The 17,627-nt window shown below is 43.2% G+C and overlaps 3 protein-coding genes across 6 annotated transcripts; 1 reads left to right on the top strand and 2 right to left on the bottom strand.

Annotated features, from left to right (window-relative positions):
* Positions 1-1,390: 1,390 nt before the first annotated feature.
* On the bottom strand, positions 1,391-4,980 carry prrt2 (proline-rich transmembrane protein 2; the record flags this gene model as incomplete). Its single annotated transcript, XM_084566931.1, has 4 exons — positions 1,391-3,064; positions 4,023-4,152; positions 4,238-4,533; positions 4,749-4,980. The coding sequence occupies 4 exons, from the start codon at positions 4,978-4,980 to the stop codon at positions 3,048-3,050; spliced, it is 675 nt and encodes a 224-aa protein (XP_084423057.1). The 3' UTR covers positions 1,391-3,047.
* Positions 4,981-6,845: 1,865 nt separating this feature from the next.
* Positions 6,846-13,506, bottom strand: kif22 (kinesin family member 22). Its single transcript, XM_084567831.1, has 13 exons — positions 13,384-13,506; positions 12,880-13,091; positions 12,654-12,781; positions 12,361-12,512; positions 11,211-11,420; positions 10,368-10,764; positions 9,884-10,004; positions 9,412-9,532; positions 8,973-9,153; positions 8,317-8,411; positions 7,838-8,038; positions 7,683-7,742; positions 6,846-7,015 (listed from the first exon to the last, which is right to left on the bottom strand). Exons 2-13 carry the CDS (start codon positions 13,065-13,067, stop codon positions 6,986-6,988), a joined length of 1,884 nt encoding a protein of 627 aa, XP_084423957.1. The 5' UTR covers positions 13,068-13,091; positions 13,384-13,506; the 3' UTR covers positions 6,846-6,985.
* Positions 13,507-13,797: 291 nt separating this feature from the next.
* pagr1 (PAXIP1 associated glutamate-rich protein 1) lies at positions 13,798-15,841 on the top strand. Of its 4 annotated transcripts, none has more exons than XM_084568316.1 (5): positions 13,798-14,023; positions 14,307-14,519; positions 14,818-15,151; positions 15,256-15,344; positions 15,461-15,841. In XM_084568316.1, the coding sequence occupies exons 2-5, from the start codon at positions 14,348-14,350 to the stop codon at positions 15,694-15,696; spliced, it is 831 nt and encodes a 276-aa protein (XP_084424442.1). In that variant the 5' UTR covers positions 13,798-14,023; positions 14,307-14,347; the 3' UTR covers positions 15,697-15,841. The 4 variants fall into 4 exon arrangements, with proteins under 4 accessions (XP_084424442.1, XP_084424444.1, XP_084424441.1 ...); XM_084568318.1 differs by having other exon boundaries at positions 14,275-14,519; XM_084568315.1 differs by having other exon boundaries at positions 13,798-14,039.
* The last annotated feature ends 1,786 nt before the right edge of the window (positions 15,842-17,627 follow it).

Raw genomic sequence — 17,627 nt, 5'->3', positions numbered from 1 at the left:
AAGATAATTTTCATTCGACTGATTATTTAGTCGGCAAAACATCAAAAAAACAAGAACTGCCATCAGAACCAAAAGGTCAGACTAGTATGAAACCCCAAAACTACAATACTATACTATAAAACAAGTTAGGAAGTTGCAATGTTTGAGAGACAGGAACATTTTTGGTCATGGTTGACATTTTTAGGAAATGTTGGTTGATTTGCGGATATATGTATACGTATAGATATATAGGCTATGTGTGCATTTTATTTGTGGTGTTGCTACTTTTACTTTAATGAGGAGTTTAAAATGTAAAATAAAATAAAGACTTTAACTGGAGTGTATTTTAGTTGCTTTTTACTTGAGTAAAGGAGAAAACTTCTTCCATCACAGTATTCATGTTTCCCTGCGGATGAATTCTTAACAGCTATCCTTCATTTTTTCCTTTAGCGCCACCATCAGCCAAATGTCAGTTTTTCTGGTATTTTATTTCACGTCCAAACACCTGCAGACCACTAACATCATCCTCAGTTAAACTTGAGAGTTAATTAGAAAGTGTTCGCATGCTAGCGCCTGCTAAACATTAACCTTTTTCTGTGTTAGCGCGCTTCCATTAGCATTTAGCATTTAAAGCTAGCTAGCATGGTTGCAAGGCTCCTTGAAGTGTTAATGAGTCGTTAAGCTGCTGCTAGCTAGCTTCCTGTCCTGACTTATCGATTACTTTACTTTTTTCGTGTAATATGGTCAGTAGAGAATGTGCTGAACTGTTTCTTTTTAGCCAATTTTTTGCCCTTGTTCTGAACAAAAGAGGGCAGCCTGAGCGTCCACTGGTAAATGTCTCTTTAAGAGTTTAAAAGCCCAGAGAGAACATAATGAGGGATATTTCGCTTTGATTTTGTTGGAAGTCACCATGAGGCTTAACTTCTCATTACAGCTCGTCATACAGAGTACCTCCTTGGCCCCGGGGCCTCTCCCTTCAACGGCGTGCTCTTCTTGCTGTCTCCGCTCCGCTGCCTGACAACAGCAGGCGCTTCCCATCCCTGCAGCTTGCAACATTACCACGGCACAGAGATGCACATTCATGCTCTCCCTCTCTCTCATTTACTAAATTAGAAAACACAGTCTCTCCAAGGTGGCTGGAGATGAGCTCCCTTTGACACTCAATTCTCTTCCGCAAAAATTGCTTTGCACTGCTGCTGCTGCCGCTGCTGGTGCTCTTTATCTCTACAAAACAACAGCCGTACCACATTACATGCATTGTGTCTTTATTACGAATGTGCTGCAGAAGTTATAATATTCCAAGTGCCAGCTTATCTTTGCAATTTTCTATCATTGTACATTAATAAAAATAAATAAATAAAAAATAATCCACAACATGCCGATAAACCACAAAGATTACAGAAGCCCCGGTGGGAGTACAGTTTCTGCGGCTAACTACTTAACTCAATATCAACGAGAGGATTATCACAATATTAAGGTTTATATCTGCAGAATACATCGACTGCCGGTTACAATTAAATTTACATGATTATAAGAAAGGAATCTTTACAGAAAATCAGGTGAGACCTCGTGAGGAGACTCGTGAAGTCGTGGCGTTTCTGTACATGACTCAAAACCAAAGGTTGGTTCTTGAGGAAACCCCAGTGGTTTCAGATCACAGTGAGAATCACAGGTAGATAAAGGTTAGAAGAGGTTAGAAGGACACACAGGAGATAATATGACAATAATAACAAACCAGGTTCATTAATTAGCTATCCTTACTATTGCTATCACCCTGCTACTCTTATCACTCGCCCATGAAAATCATCCCCCGAACCAGAGTTTAATAAATCAACAAACAACAAACACGGCATATAAAGCTGACACATTGAAATGAGCTATTAAGGGCTTTGTCAAGGAGACACGAACGCCACAATCTGGTGTGAAAGCTTCCTGTGGGAGCAGACATGTCTTTTGGCTGCAATCACAAGCTATTTCATTTGTTAACCAAATAGCGACGCCTCAAACGCACATGATAATACCACCACTGCGGCACAGCACTCCAACAAGCACTGAACCTGTTTCAAAATCTTTTACAAACATTATCAAAAGGTAGATGATGCATTGGCTTCACTGGAAAATGAATGTTTCTTGCTACAGTGGGTTTCTTTTTTTCTGTCAACCCTTTCCAGACTCACAGTGGTCAGTGTGTGGACATACAGTAAAGTTGCAGGAGGGGTAAAATTTGACATTCCTCCCTGCGGCAATTCAGAGTTGGGTTTTTACAAAAGCAGGAAACTCTCCCTCTAGATTCTTTCATTTGGCACGTGTTCTCTTGCAGTGGTGACGGCTGTGCCTTCTTTCCATAATCCCCTCCATATTAGCACCCGTAGCTAGTCCTTGGAAAGCCTGTCCTTTCATCCTCTCTCTCTCTCTCGAGCGCTCGCTCTCAAAACACAAGATGTGGGGCGTCACGAGAGCCACAGAGGACAGCAGTCAGAAACAAGAGGACAAACTGTGATTGAAGGTGTTTTCTTCTCTGCGGGGGAAGTGGATGAATTTCTGCTGCGTGACTCCAGTGCAACACAAATCCCAGAGCCTCTCCGTCTGTGGGGATTTAGCGGCAAGCCGATGCGTCCTGTTGTTGGTGCAGTGAAGGGTGGACTTGGCGGACATTTTGTTGAGACCTGCATGTGGAGCTGACAATCCTTCCAACTGCTCCCCCTGATTTCCAGTCCACAAGTTCTTCGGGGCGGTGATTGGATTCCCGGAAAGTATCTTAAGAATCGTTGGGAACTGTTTGGCCAGAATACGAAGGGACTGATTAGTCTGCCTAACCCCTTGTCCATCAAACACCACACGGACCTCTCCCCCCTCCCCATCCCCAGACTGTGCAGCAGCGTTTGCATACTTTACTTTCTTTCATTAGCAAAAAGGGATTTATATAGATTAGAGAAATATAAGTAAGCGCTGTATATCGGGGTGCATATTTGTCACACATCCAGGTAATGACTAGGCGGTAAAGATGGTTGGTGCAGGTGCGGGCCAGACGGTCAGTTGTCTTATCCGGTTTCATCCTGGGATGAAACTCAGGTTTTCACATTTACTAAAAAAAGAAAAGGAAGCGTATTAGTCACAGCTATATATCTTGCAAGCTAATATGGATGTATAAACTTTCACAGGCCACAGAGGACAGTTACATAATGAGGAAAAACAAGGTTTGCCGAGTCCCAGAGCTCTTAAACTCAAGTTGTGTCGACAATTGTTCTTCCAGTCATTGAGCTAATTAGGATATCTCTTGGCTTAATGAGACCCAACAGGCTGAAGCCATGTGCATTCAGAGGCAACGTACTGCTTGAACTGATCCGAAATGCATTTAACTTGCTGACACTTCGTGCATACATTGGCATACTGTACATGACAAATACACTGGTCCCTTTCTTTAAAAGTCACTGAAGTCATCACTGATCTGTTATCAGAATCCCTTTATTTGAAAGTCACAATAGATTTATTCAACTTGCGAGCTTGTAAACAGCGCTGGCATACATCATGTACATACAAGGAACAGCAAGTCTTCACATTTTGTACAAGCAAACACACAGCGGACTTCTACGGATACACACACGGCAAACTGTGAGGCATGCAGTCGTTACAGCTGGAAGCCTAACCGTGCAAACGTGGAGGATCACGTCGAGAAAACGTAGATCTCAGTCTGATGCAAAAGCGCTCGATATGTTTCCGAGCTTTGCGTAGCTCTGACATAGTTCCTAAAGTGCAGCAGTGTCGAAAGACGCGTGCAGGCTTTGCGACTAGTGCAATATTGTGCAAACACGGACGGTAATAATATCACGGTCAGATTGTGCTAATAGAGCTAAATATTATATAATACGATGGAATCAACAGTGACAATAGCAGTTTGGGTTTTTTTTTTCGCGCCAGAGTAAAATCTTTAGTTCACAAGAAGAAAAAAAAGAGTTCAGAGGACAGAGTCAGCTGTGCATGACTACACAGGAGGTAAAAAAAAGGTGAGGTTAGGGTTTAAAGGTCAGATTTGGGACACTCACTGGCCAGGTTGACAATGCAGGCGATGATAATGACCGTCCCTCCTATTAGTGAGACCATGGAGAGCATCTTGGCCACGCGTCCCAGACGCACGGCGCCGTCCAGGTTTCCCTGCTCCAGACTGTTCTTAGACTGAAGGAGAAGATTATCTGTTAGCATCAGTCTGCCAGAAGTGAGTATTTAACAAAAGATACAACAAAACATTGCCCCATCTTACCATGATGGAGTAGACGAATCCGACAATGTTGATGGGCCAGACGGGGCAGAAGCATGCCAGCACAGACAGGAGGAGGTAGTCTTTGACCTTGGTCCGGTCCAAGGGAGGGTTGGTGGCGATGCTGGAGTGGCGGGAAAGCGACGGCCTGGGCGAGAAGGCGGTGTAGCCGATGGAGCTCGCCCTGCTCCCCTTCCTGGTCTTGCCGTGGTGAGGGTAAGAGATGGAGTGTTGTCTTCTGGGAGGAGAGGAGATGACTGGAGAGGTGCTGTCTGCAGACACCGAGTGGATCCCGTTACCTACGCATGAAGGGCGGAAAAGGACGGAGGAGATTTTGAAACGGTGGAAGAGGTGCGCGTGCGTGCTCTCCCAGGAGTTCATTCATGCACTGAACTCGACTTTCCCTGAGTGAGCTGACTAAGCAGCCGCGTGACCCAGCCTCCATCCACCCACCCAACCACCCGCCCGCCCGCCTGCCTGCCCGCCCGCTGCCTCAGCATGAGGTCAAACTTACTGTTCTTCAGCTTCTCGTTGATGACAATCACTAGCTCTCCTTTGGATTTGCTCCGCGGGGGCCTCGTGCTGGCCGGGCTGCTGCTGCTGCTGTGGAGGAGCTCTTCACCTCTCGCCGGTGGGCAGGGCACAGAGATGGGGGCTTGGCTCGACAGAGAGCCCTCCTGATCCAGCAGCGACGGTTGCTCTTCCCCCGGCCAAATGGCGGGAGCTGGCATCATGTTCACAGCCATGCTGACGGCAAAATGGGGCCTCTGCGTGTCGTCCAATCCCGAGTGAGCCGCCTTTAGTTACACCTGGGGGACGGAGAGTTGGTTTTTTACCACATTTATAAAACAAAAGCTGCTCTCATCTTCTTCTGTGGTGTTGTACACGATTATAAGTTTGAAAGGGGGGAAAAACACATTGTTTCACACAGATCATAAGGTGCATTCAGAGTCTAACAGGATAACTGAGAGCTTTGAGAAACAAAATATGTGGATCTTCATTATTTCTAGGCATTTAACTTGCATTATTGTGCATCATTTGTCACCTTATATCTTAGCCTAAATGTGTCACATGACGTGACAGCTGTTCAAAAACAAAGCGCAACTTGAATACTTGTTAGAAAAGATGCACCTTTTTATGTTTTCAATAATTCAGGGTACAGTCCACTTCGTTTCTAAATTGCAGGTCAATGTGTTTACAGCTCTTGGAGAGCAGCCAAGTCAAGTGGAAACAATATTTATGCTGCCCCTTTAGGGCTTAGTTTGATATTGAGCAAATCATTTTTGCACAGTCCCTATGCATCTAGTTTTAGCAGATTTAGAGTTCGGTGGAGGCTCAATATCAGGGATAAGCCTCTTTATAATCCACTTTGGCATCAGATGACATCAATCCTCAGTTTTGATCACTTCTCGTGCAGAATAACAAATGAGCAGAACACGGTGAGGCCTCAGCCGGGCTCTGAATGCACACAAACGGCAGGCTGTCTCTTTATAGGTAATAAAAAAAAAAAAAGAAAAGAAAAGAAAAAAGAAGCAGGTCACAATGGCAAGGGGAGTACAAAGGCATGGCAGATGGAGACAGGTTCCTTTGAAAGGACGGCGGCAGCAGCAGCAGCAGCAGCCATAGTGTCCGTCCAGGTGTGTACATAGCTTAATGTCTTCATGTGTACACAACCTGCTAACTGGCATACGGCGGCAGGTTGGTGGCCGCACAACAAAAGACGGGGCGGTAAAAGGACGAGGACAAAGAGGGGAAAAGCCTGGGATAGACCAGGCCAGGAGGGAGGGAGGCTGCTCGTTAATTAGCCTGCAGCCGACGGTCGGAGACGAGAGGATGGAAATTGCAACGATAAGCAGAAAAAAAACATGCAGCCCGTACTGGATTTAAAGCAACGTGTGGACTAGTAGATGGTGGGGATTGAGAATTTATCACCTTTTAGAAAATAAAATATCGGGTTATACATATACACGTAAATCAAACTGACCTTTTTTTTGTTGTTGTTTTTAATCCAGCGCCTCTCTCATCACATCCCTGGCTTTGGCATCGTGTTATTCTCAATCAGATCTAAGTCAGACGAGACCAAGCATCTCCTTTGCAAAGCGGTATATTTCCAAAGCTTTAATCCGATGTGAAGGGGAATCAGAAAGAAAAAAGGCGGTGTAGCTGCTGTAGGCTTTTCTCAGTGTGCTGGGATGGACGGAGGATCCTGGAGAGAGGAGGGGTGTGTGAAATGAAAAGTGAAATCAGCCAGACTATGTGAGGTGGGAGGAGGGAGAGAGAAAGGGATGGAGGGAGGTTGTAGCCATCCTCCTCATCCTCTCTTCTCAAAACATCTCCCAAACATTCAATATTTATCTACTCGTGCTGCATCGCAGCAGTCAGTGAGAAGCTGTGTCCTCATGTCTCTGCCTTCAAGGACAAGGGTTCATCAATTAGCCCAGTTAGGTTTTCAAACCGGAAACATACGGCGAAAATAATAACAAGCACCACTCCCAGAGACCTTGATCTATGACCTGAGATGACCTGAGACAGGCCAGGAGGGCTGCATGTTAAGCGGACCGTTACATTTATACACCATCATAAAATAAAACACTCAGACATCCAATATCATAAAAGGTTTATTAAAAAGCAACAGTGCGCCACCATCTGGAGCATAGTAGCAACTACAAAAATATCATAAAACCAAGCATTGTAAGAACAAATAAAAGCTTTGAGATAAAAATTATATACATTTGACATGGCTTGATGAAATCAGTTTCCCATGGCACTCACGATGTTTGCCTGCAAAAAAGAAAAGAAAAATCAATGAGAAAACAGTCTTTGTAAATCATCTTAAAATTATTAAGGCTTTAATACAATTTTTATTTGTAGAGCACATTTAAAAATAGCCAAAGAGCTGCACAGAGGCAACAAAAATACAAGACGGAAGAAATAAATAAAAAATGTAGCTCTCAAACAGAATTAAACAGCACAGGAGGCGCAAGAGGGGATTTAAAAACGGGCGTATCTGGGCCTGTCCAGCAAGCAGAGGCAAACTGTTGGACAGTTCGGGGGCTGCAGCTGCAAAAGCACAAACTCCCCTGTGCTTCAGCCTTCCTCAGTCTGTGCCTTTGAGTAAATGTAACCGTGCTAGCAGCTCTGTGAACTTACAGTACTCAGCATGCTAACACTTGCTAATCAGATCAAAACCGCTGATGAAAACCTCACTTATTTGGTAGGTATTTTGAAAAACTATTTTATCTGATTATGTTAGACAACATGTCAGGGGATCCCAAAACATATTACAATTGACCCTTTGTTGGCCTTCTGATTGGTCTGCTGACCACCAATCAGAGGGCTCCATTACTTTGTCCTGATTTCCTGGGTTAGACAAACAAAAGCAATGTGGGGGTCCGCCTCTATAGAAAAAAAATATAAAAACCTGTAAACTCAGTTAGCATTGGCTTACCTTCATGAAGGAGGAAAATCTCTTTTCTGTCATTCCCTCAACTTTTTTCAGATCTTCCAACTGCAAAATGACAAACACATTCAGTCATCACAAATATATAATGTTGTGTGTCGAGTTACATAATAAAACAAGTCCGATATTTGTTCTCATCTTACCTTTGTGAAGTGACCATGGATCTCCCTCCAGCCCAGGATGAGCTTTGCTTTCTTGTCACCGATCTGCTGCAGACCTTTCAGCTCCTTGAAGCAGCCTGTATTTAGAATTTGCAGGATTTTCTGCCTGGACAGCTCCAGCAGAGATGTGTCAAGTTGGGACTCCCAGGCGTGCTCCTTCATGTTCTCTTTACCATCTGGTGCCTGAGAGAGAGAGAAAAAAAAAGTTGTTTAAAAATAAAAAAATACTCTTAATAACACTTCAATAATGTACAAACAAGCTATTTTAACAGTCAGTGTTTATTTATATCTATTGGTCCAGAGGAGGTCCATTTTGACCTAATAAATTTGAGACTCTGCTGTATCTGCTGAGTCAGAGAAAACAAATTGAAGCTAATGCACTACGTCAGCGTGTATCAGATGCTTGCAACTCCGCAGATGTGTCAAGCTAAGCAGAGCCGAGTCGAGGCTTGGATGCTGACCTCAACCAGGTCTGAGAGCTGCTTCTCTTTCTTCTTGACGCAGACGGACTGTTTCATGACGACTGCAGGCAGCTGAAGAGGCTGTGTCCGAGACACTGAAGGGAAAGCACAATTATAATTAAATGTCACATTAGTTTACTGCCAACATTAGAACAGAGGCAGATATTAGTGTAACTATGTAAAGGTTTGAATTTCACATTCTATATTCGGCTACTTTCATTTCAAAGCCGAAGAGTGAGACAGGAACTCAGGATAGTTATCTGACTCACTCTCTGTGTTGCTGAGGGCTGTAAAAATAATCCCTCCTCATCATCATTTGATATATTTTGTCAGTATTGTAGACGTAGCCCTTATATCACATTGCTGTTCATCAATAGCTATAGTGATTCAACACAGCAGAATTAGTGAGTCACTTCTCTTTAGGGAAACGTGAACAATAAAAAGGAAAAGTCTTCCAAGGTTATTGTTTTTCCCATTTAGTCCTTCCTTATCCATGGGCAGTTCAAAAACAGCATCTGAAACCTCTGCAGTCTAAACTCTGAAGTTCTTTGAATTGCAACAGTGCATTGCAATACTGCACTCATTACCCGATTAGAAAAAATCTATGGAAATCCATTTAGTCACATCGACTGACTCGTCTGTCATTTCTAACCGACCTTGAAGGGGTTGGACCACAGCCTGCTGCTTATTGGGTTTTGCGGCATTTGACTGCTTTCTCTGCAGCGGAGCCGTGTTGTTCTTGAAGACAGGCTCGTGTTTTGTTTTCGACTCTCCTCCTGCTTGCTGTTTGAATAACATGGCCTTGCTTTCAAACTCCCTTTGCTTCTCCTTGAGTTCCTGTGAATAAGAAAAAAGGACACGAATGTTGGCTCTCTCTCCATGAAGGAAAGGTGATCGATCAGTATGAAGATATAACAGTATCAGCACCTGCTAAATCATGTAGACTGAAATTATGACAGACAGGGAGACAGGGATTGGGCCAGGTAAAAATGATTATATCCTATTATACCGTTTGAGATGTTGTTTTGCATTTATTGTATCTATCAGTCAGCCAAGTGGACAAAGTCAAGCTTTGATGTGGGTGGGTGGGTTTACCTGGATCTCTTTGCGAGACTGGGCCACATCCTTCAGTACGCCGAGTCTATCTTTGTCCTGGCAGTTCATCATCAGCCTCTCCAGAGCTATTAGTCTGTCCATCACCGACGGTTCTGAAAAACTGCAAGAGACAAAAGCAAATCAAAAGGAAGATCGGCAGACTATGAAACATGGAGGTCAAAAGGCCTCAAGTATCCTGGCCAAGACAGAGTTGTACATTTGATAAGAAGACAGCGAGAAAACAGTGCTCATGTCGCTCCATGTAGGCAGAGCAGCTGCTGCCAATAGGACTACTGCATAAACGTGCTTACGGCACAAGCTATAAAATCTTGGCCCTCGCTGCCTTGAGACTACGACATGTTTGATGGGGTGTCTTTGGGCTGATGCAAAGGTTTCTCTTCAATCAGACTTCACAGCTTCAAGGTCTGATTAGGCAGTCAAATAATAAATCTGTATATGTGTGATCTTTAACCTGTAGCAATTTCCAGGGGGCGAGGAACCTTCCTGTTCCGGTTTCTTCTGCTCTTTCAGCTTCTTCTTCTGTGGCTCAGTGCCAGATCCTCCTGCCTCGTGTTCCTCTCTGGCTCGTTTCACTAGAGACAAAGGCAGAGGGAAAATTAATGGTTTAGTATTCAGTGCACTGTAGCAACAGTGTCTGTGGGGTTCTCACAAAGATGGCATAGCATCAGTCAAAGCTGCACTGCAGAGCCTGACTGAAAGCCAAGGGAAGGACAACAAACTATAACTGTCAGGATTGCCTCCAAGACTTTGAAAAAGCATCACAACAGCAACTGTTATGACTGCACATGTCTACAAGTTGCATCCATCTTTCCCAGAGACTGTTAAACTCTTTACTCTTCGTCATCATCCTCTGGGATGTGATGTGTGTGCCCCCTACTGGCTTTCTTGTCCAGTGACTGAAAAAGTGACTCCTCATCTCACTCAGCTTGACTCACCTGGTATCACAGGCACAGCCACAGTCTCACGGGTGAAGGGCTTGTTCACAACGAGTTTTGACTTGGCCGCAAAGTTGAGTGCAGTAAAGGTATCAAAGTAATATTTGTACTCCGGTGCGATATTGGTGATCATGACCGAGTGTGCTGAACCACCCAAAGAGTCTTGTAGTAGCCGTGTCAGTTTACTATCTCTGTATGGCACACGGATGGACGTCCCAGAGTTAAGGGAGTCCACGACTTTGCTGAGTGTGAAGAGGGACAGGTTGATGGCACCGCTCTCCTTCAGACGGATGCCCTGGTTGCCGGTGCGGCGGTTGTCCTCTGACCCAGCCAAGTCCACCAAATACAATTTGCCCGTCTGTTGTCGGCGAGGAGGGACACGCTGGGTCCGTACAACCTGGATCATAGAAAAGAGAAGGAGTATTGACACAGAGGTCATATAGGAAACACAAAGGGAGGTGAGGAGAGAAATGTAAATTAGATAAGATTACGAGGCTGACATATCATGATGAATGTAGCACACTACATATATTAAGAGCTGTGAGAAATGAAGTAAAAACATAGAAGGAAAACAAAGCAAAAAGGACAGCAGACTGCAGCTTGTATCTCTCCCGTAGTAATCCCACAAAACTCAGGGGTTGCTAGTGGGAGTGTTGCAAGAGAGAGTTGATCTCAGCACCAGCTACCAAATCATGGACTACTGCTCAAAGACCAAGACCTGTTAAGATGCTTTTTAACTGTGCACTTCATATCACACCCAAAGCAGTTCAATGAGAAATCCCAGAAACAATTATATGTGTACAAGAAGTCCATTCTCAGTGTTGATCTAACTACATGTCAAACCTTGATAAGCAGGATGGCGTGGCTGCGGCTGGAGCGCTCGTTTAGTTTGGTAGAAGCTGTGGTCCGATTGAGCGTGGCAGGGACAAAGTGTTTGTCAAAATCTGAGAAGGAGGTGATGGTTGTGTGGGTGAGGCCGGGGATAAGGATGTTTTTGTCCCGGTCCTCTCTGATGGGTAAATCGTGGGAGTTTGGTGACAGAAGATCAAGCACCTGAGAGTAGGAGAAGAAAAAAAAAAAAAAAAAAAAAAAAAGAGGGATGCATGATGGATTACCATACAATATCATTCTGCCAACATTATGGTAGAACCATAGACTGTATAAATATTACAACTCTCATGGTCCCATGGGACAGCTTTACAGAGAGGCTGGCATGGCAAACTGGTAGTCACCATTATGCCACATCCTGTTTCTATAGCATCAAATAACTAACAAAAACAAAACTTATCCAAAAAAACATTGACACTTGAACATGCATCAGTATTATGTTAACTTCCCAAAATGACAGAAACCATCCTTGAAAAAAAATTGATTTGATGTGTATTTTAGAGTTTTAGTTTGGCGCAAGTCCCTTCCACTAACATGGAGGAGCTTATGACATAGACTGCAGCCAGTCACCAGGGGGGAATGGAGTTCTCTGGATGACGTAAAATACTTCCCCGTGGTGGTAAAAATCTTCCCTGCAACTCCGCAGTCTCATCTGGACCGGAACCTTTTAACCAAGCGCCTGTGAAGTCTCCCACATGCATGTTTTGCAAGTTTTCTCTGAGTCTTTCCTTGTCAGGTTTGTAGTGATTCCATATTCATTCCATTACGCTACAATGGTGCTTAATTGAAGACTAAAAGTCCGAGATTTTTCTCACAACCCAGCCCTAATACAGAATTCTCCAAAACTCTGTCTCTGATCTATCTGGGGAGTTTCATGGTCTTTATATGTTTTGTTTAGTGGTGTAGCAGAATCAGGAGCCTTTGGGAGCAGGAGTATTTAAACTGTCATCATGCCGGGGTGAATTATTTTGCAGGACACTGTAAACCCAGAACAGATTTGTAATGAAAAGAACTATTCTAATACCACTCATGATTGACTCCATTTAGATTCTGACTTACTGATCTCCTGGCCACATTACACCTTGTGTGAGCAAATTATTCATACCTTCTCATTGTAAATTTCCAAATATGACATGCCGATGCTGTAGTCCCATCCTTCGTCCTCATCCTTAGCTTTCACCAAACTGAAGATCTCACGAACAGCCCGGGGGATCACACCTGGCTGTTCTTGACTGCCCAACATGGTGTGTGTCTTACCTGTGAAAGAGTACATGATAAGTGCAAAACAATTTTAAGAACAGATCAATTTAAGTACACAGGATTATAAACCAAACATCTTAATTCATAGTTATTTATCATGTCACCTACAATTAAGAAAAACCTTTCATGGTAACATACCAGCTCCTGTTGGCCCATAAGCGAACACACTAGCATTTTGTCCATTCAGTACATGAGGTAGAATGGGCTTCACTGAAGAGACGAAAACTTCTTGCTGCGTCGTTTGTTCACCATGAAAAGCATCGAAGCTGAAACAACAAATCACATAAACTCTTAATATTGACTGCTGGGCAATAAAAGTATTGCTGAGTGACTAGTTTCAAAAGAGAAAGATGAAGACACTGACTGGTATTTGACGGTTTCTGTTGCATTCCTCCAGTTGATTATTTCCAAGTTCTGGGAGTCCAGGCCTCTTACACACGGTCCCTCGGATTTCTCATCTTGTTTGCCCATGTAGGGTCGCAGACGAACAGCTACCCGAACCCTGGACGTCTTCTTGTTACCCCCATCCGATATTGCCACACGCTGAGCCATGTTGGAGCTTTCAAAAACAAAGGCCTGGATAACGTTGAAAACAAGCTGAGTTAAGTAGGTTCCTGTCTAGAAAGCAAGTTAAACTGCGTACATCAATAATATATTTAAATAAAACGCAGTATATTAAAATAAAACTGGCATTTCCCTGAAACAGGGACAAATAAGCTAATGTTCCTGGTTGACGACTGACTTAGGTGGCTAATAACAAGCTAACGTTTTGGGGTAACGTCACTTTCTTTACATACGAACATTGTTAGCATGGCTACGGTTAGCGCCTCCCTTATATAGCCCATTTCCAACCTTGACGAATGCTTACCGGTATTATTTAGAAACTCCTAGTCGGGAAATGTTCTCTAAAGTCCACTTTTATCAACATTGCGGACGCCGCAGTCTTTTAACAATGGCGATCGGGGCCCGTAGCTTCCAACGGCAAACTTTTCAAATGAAGAGCGCTTCTACCGGAAGTGACAATCAACCAATCAGAACTCGCTCACAAACTGGCGCCTGTTTAACGTATTTCTCATGTACTTAAAGATGCACCAAATATTTTTGTATTTTTTTTTACCAAGCAAACGCACAGGTATACGTTTCGAAACAACACATTCACTTAAATTGTGAAGCGAACTATGTTATTAAAATTTCGCCGCATACGCCCCGAGCCCTGAGTGCGCTTGCGCAGCGCGCCGGAAGTAGTTTCAATCGTAGATCTCCACCGCAGTCAACCTAAACACTCACTGTTGTGTTTACCGCGGGTGGATTATCCATACTGTGTTCAATCAGCAGTTCACGCAGAACCAAGCAGATCGTCACACCGTCCCTCCAGCCAAAATGGCGCTATGTTTACGTCTCTGCATAATCGTTTATTATACTTAGCGAGTCTCATGGGGAGCTTTGGTGATTGTATCGCTTGTAAAGGAATTTGAGCCAACATTGCATTTTTAATCCACGACAAACCGGTAATGAGAATCTGAGGCACGTATGTCGATTAACTAATTGTAGATATAGCTAACGGTTAGGCCTGATGCTAGCTAGCTTGTGTAGTCCAGTGAGAATAAAAGTGTTAGGTTGTAGCTGCGTTGACTCTTTATCATTGAGCAACAGTAAGAGCTATCGTTAAACTGTGTTTTAAAAGTTACATGCATGTTATTGTCCTTTGCAAGCTGTCAAAGGCCTTGTATGTCTCACATATACCTATACTTACTCTTAGGTGTACTTGGCTGCTCTTTGCTGTTTTCGTAGATCTGTGGCTATAAAGTTCACCAGCAGCAGCAGCAGGAAGGATGCAGGCTGAAGCTACGGACTCTACACTGAGAGAGGGCATCGAGGCCCTTGGTGTGAAGGACTCGGAGAAACCTGCAGCAGACAAGGAGGAAGAGGTCAAGACAGAGCAGCAGGACACGGAGATAACAGCTGCTGCAGAGGAAGAGGACACAACAACCAAGGATGAGACAGGTATCTCCATTAAGGAAGTGTCTGAAGAGTGTCCTATGGAGATCTGTGATGTAATGTACAACAATAAACACAAAGATCAGCTAAGTAAATATATATGGTATAACTGTATAAGAACAAGCCTGTCCAAGTGTTCAAAAACTTCTTGTCAAGGTCTTTTAATTCTACAGCAAGTTCATATGTAATGTGTCCAATGTCTAGTAAATTCACAGTGATGCTATTTATGCTAATAAAACATAGCTGTACCGTCATTCCAAACACACTGGCTGGTTAATAATGACAACATGTTCCGTCTTCTCAGATGAGAACACAGATGCAGTGGAAGGAGAGGCACAGAAGGATGAACCTCAGGCAGACGCGGAGGTGGATGCCGAAGAGGGAAAGCAGGCTGCGGAAGTGGAGGCTGAATGGGAGCTTGCGTACAGCGACGAGGAAATGGAGGACCCCAAAAACTGGATGCCTCCCCCCGCTGAGATCAAAAGACTCTATGAGCTCCTGGCTAAAGGGGACATGCTGGAATTGAACTTTGTGCCCCTTCCCAGAAGGCCCCCCACGCCTGAACGCACCCCGTCACCTGACAGAGATGACGAGGACGAGGCGGCAAAGGAGAGGGAGAGGCTGGAGAGAGAGCGCAAGTCAGTGTTACTTTGCCTCTCTGTCATTTTAGCTTCTAGGATTTAGATTTGTGTACTGGGATTTGATTAAAAACAGCCTCACGGTTTTGGTTTTTGTTTTCCAGGCCTCCATCTCCCACTGAGTTTGACTTTGATGAGGAGCAGACTCAATCCACTCCCAAAAATGCCTTCATCAACAGACGCAGAACGCCAGGTAAAAAATAGTAACCAGTGACATTTTAAAAATTATAAAATAAACCATCAATTTATGATGCTGTCTCTTTTGTTTAGTAACTATTTTCTGTGCATTTTTGTTTGCTTCTCCCTCAGGTTCTTCAGCCCGCTCCTCCGTAAAAAGGGAAGCCCGCCTCGACAAAGTATTGTCAGACATGAAGCGCCACCGCAAAATTGAGGAGCACATCATGCGCACGGGTCGGGACCTCTTCAAGAGCGAAAAGAAGCTGGAAGAAGCACTTTCTCCCAACAGCCAGAAGGAGCGCGAGAAGGAAAGGGAACGAGACAGCAACCCCAACACCATCTTCTCACCGAGACAGCGGAGATACTGAAGCATTTTGAGATGAGGACTTGCCCAGAGGCAAACGAGGCCAAGAGCCTTCCGAGGCTTTCTCAAAACTTGAATTTTTTATGTAATGAGTTTTGTATGTTTTGTGTGTTTCGTATGATGGCAATAAACATTTTAACCCTGGAGAATGTTAACTTCATGTGATCACTAAGGATTACTGGTAATACGATACACTTGATAAAATATGTATTTTTGGACTTTGAATACCAGACAAACGAAGATTCATATCCTCATAAGAAACAATCCTAATATAGTTATAGCAGAAACTAGCTCATTAATGTATTTTACCCACAGTGACCAGCCATGCATTTTGGTGGGATGCCTGTCAAGTGTTTCCCCTGCCATTATATTGAACATTAAGTTAATTCCAGATTACAACATAAGTCATTCAAGGTTACCTTTCCTATAGAACCTTGTTCTTTTATTAAACAAACTAAATAGCCTTATGTGGCTTACACGATGGCATGTCATTTCTGTCATGGTCACGTTTACAATTATCCTCTACTCTAGTTCCGCTCCGATGCGAGCACACTCCCAACCAGCAGACAGAGCTGCTGTCACTATAAATCATATGGTAAAACCTCAGTAGACAATATTCTCACAGTATATTACTACACCATAAGCAAGCAGCTCAGTTGATCTCCGCTAACTTAATTTACTAACATTTTTTACAGTGTGCTCAATTCCTTTCATAAAAATGTTGAAACTGAGTTGGTAAGAACTCAAATAAGTAAATGCATGGATTCTGGCACCCTCTACTGGCTCACATTTTCCTTACGTAAGTGCAGCAATTTACAAATTCAAAACTTCAAAAACTGAAGAAAACAAAAAACACTCAAGGCAGGCTCAGGACAGAGAAGTATATTTTAGCTAAGTTTGAGTAACAATACAGCCTTCACATGAGGCTCAGAAGCATAGAGTATAATATGTATGCATAAATATGCATTCAAAAACCACAAACCAAATAAATAAATAAATAAATACTTACAAATAAATAACGAGCATTTTGTGGAATATACAGTACATCGGTTGAAATGTTTCTTTTAGTATTGTCTAGAAGCAGTACCTTAATGAATTCATGGAACACGGGAATGGATATTCTGTGTTCAACATGCCCACAGTTGTCCAGATGTTTTTGGCACACACTACCCTGTCTTGATGGTTTTTCAGCTGTTTTTTCGTTTTTGTTTTTTTTTTCCTTGACCCATTTCCAGGACAGTGTAACTGCTTTAAACTAACATAAAGTGATAAAAACAAGTTTGTTCGTAGGAGGTTCATGGAACCGGTGGCTCAAATGAACGGCTCAATGATTGGAGTATTTCAGACGTTAAAAAGGCTGTGTAGAAGACTTACTAATGGTTAAAAACTAAATGAAGAGTGAAATAATGGACAAATGTGGTGCTTTTCACTTCTCCTTCCCTTCAAACATCAACATTGCAAGTCCCCTTACAAAGTTAAAAATACTCATGGATCCCTTTGTGAAAGATTTCTGCCAAGAAAATGGATATTTGGACATTTACACCAGCACCAAACAAAAAAATAAAAAACAAACACAAAACACACAAATCTAGCTTAAAGCAACTGCCTCTGTGCATCAGATCCTTGAGTGCTAAAAAATTAGTGACACCAGTAAATGGAATGAAGTCATATCTACACTGAAACAAGAAACACTGCCACACATTTAGGGGTGTTTGCGTACACTAAGCTGTAAGTGAAATGTTTGTATCTTAATGCTGAAATGTCTTTGTTAAAAATAGTCAGATGCAGTAATGAGACAAACGCTAAAAAAAAAATAAAACAAAATCAACAATGACCTAATACTGACACGGAGAGGACAATTTTACATCTGCTATGTACAACCGTCACGGGTTTCAGTCCGAGGTGAGCCTCTTCTTTCTTCATCTTCCAGGGTAG

The sequence above is a fragment of the Chelon labrosus genome (genome assembly GCF_963514085.1).
Source record: "Chelon labrosus genome assembly, chromosome: 19".
Classification (NCBI taxonomy): Eukaryota; Metazoa; Chordata; class Actinopteri; order Mugiliformes; family Mugilidae; genus Chelon; species Chelon labrosus.
Note: the sequence above shows the minus strand (reverse complement) of the source record. Positions and strands in the feature narration are given on the sequence as shown.

Excerpts from the sequence above, each read along its gene's own strand:
- pagr1 (XM_084568316.1), top strand. The coding sequence starts at position 14,348 with ATGCAGGCTGAAGCTACGGACTCTACACTGAGAGAGGGCATCGAGGCC. Across the intron at positions 14,520-14,817 it reads AACAACCAAGGATGAGACAG|ATGAGAACACAGATGCAGTG; the intron begins GTATCTCCATTA and ends CCGTCTTCTCAG. Across the intron at positions 15,345-15,460 it reads CAACAGACGCAGAACGCCAG|GTTCTTCAGCCCGCTCCTCC; the intron begins GTAAAAAATAGT and ends CTTCTCCCTCAG.
- kif22 (XM_084567831.1), bottom strand. The coding sequence starts at position 13,067 with ATGGCTCAGCGTGTGGCAATATCGGATGGGGGTAACAAGAAGACGTCC. Across the intron at positions 12,513-12,653 it reads TTATGGGCCAACAGGAGCTG|GTAAGACACACACCATGTTG; the intron begins GTATGTTACCAT and ends ACTCTTTCACAG. Across the intron at positions 9,154-9,411 it reads AGTCTCGCAAAGAGATCCAG|GAACTCAAGGAGAAGCAAAG; the intron begins GTAAACCCACCC and ends TCTTATTCACAG.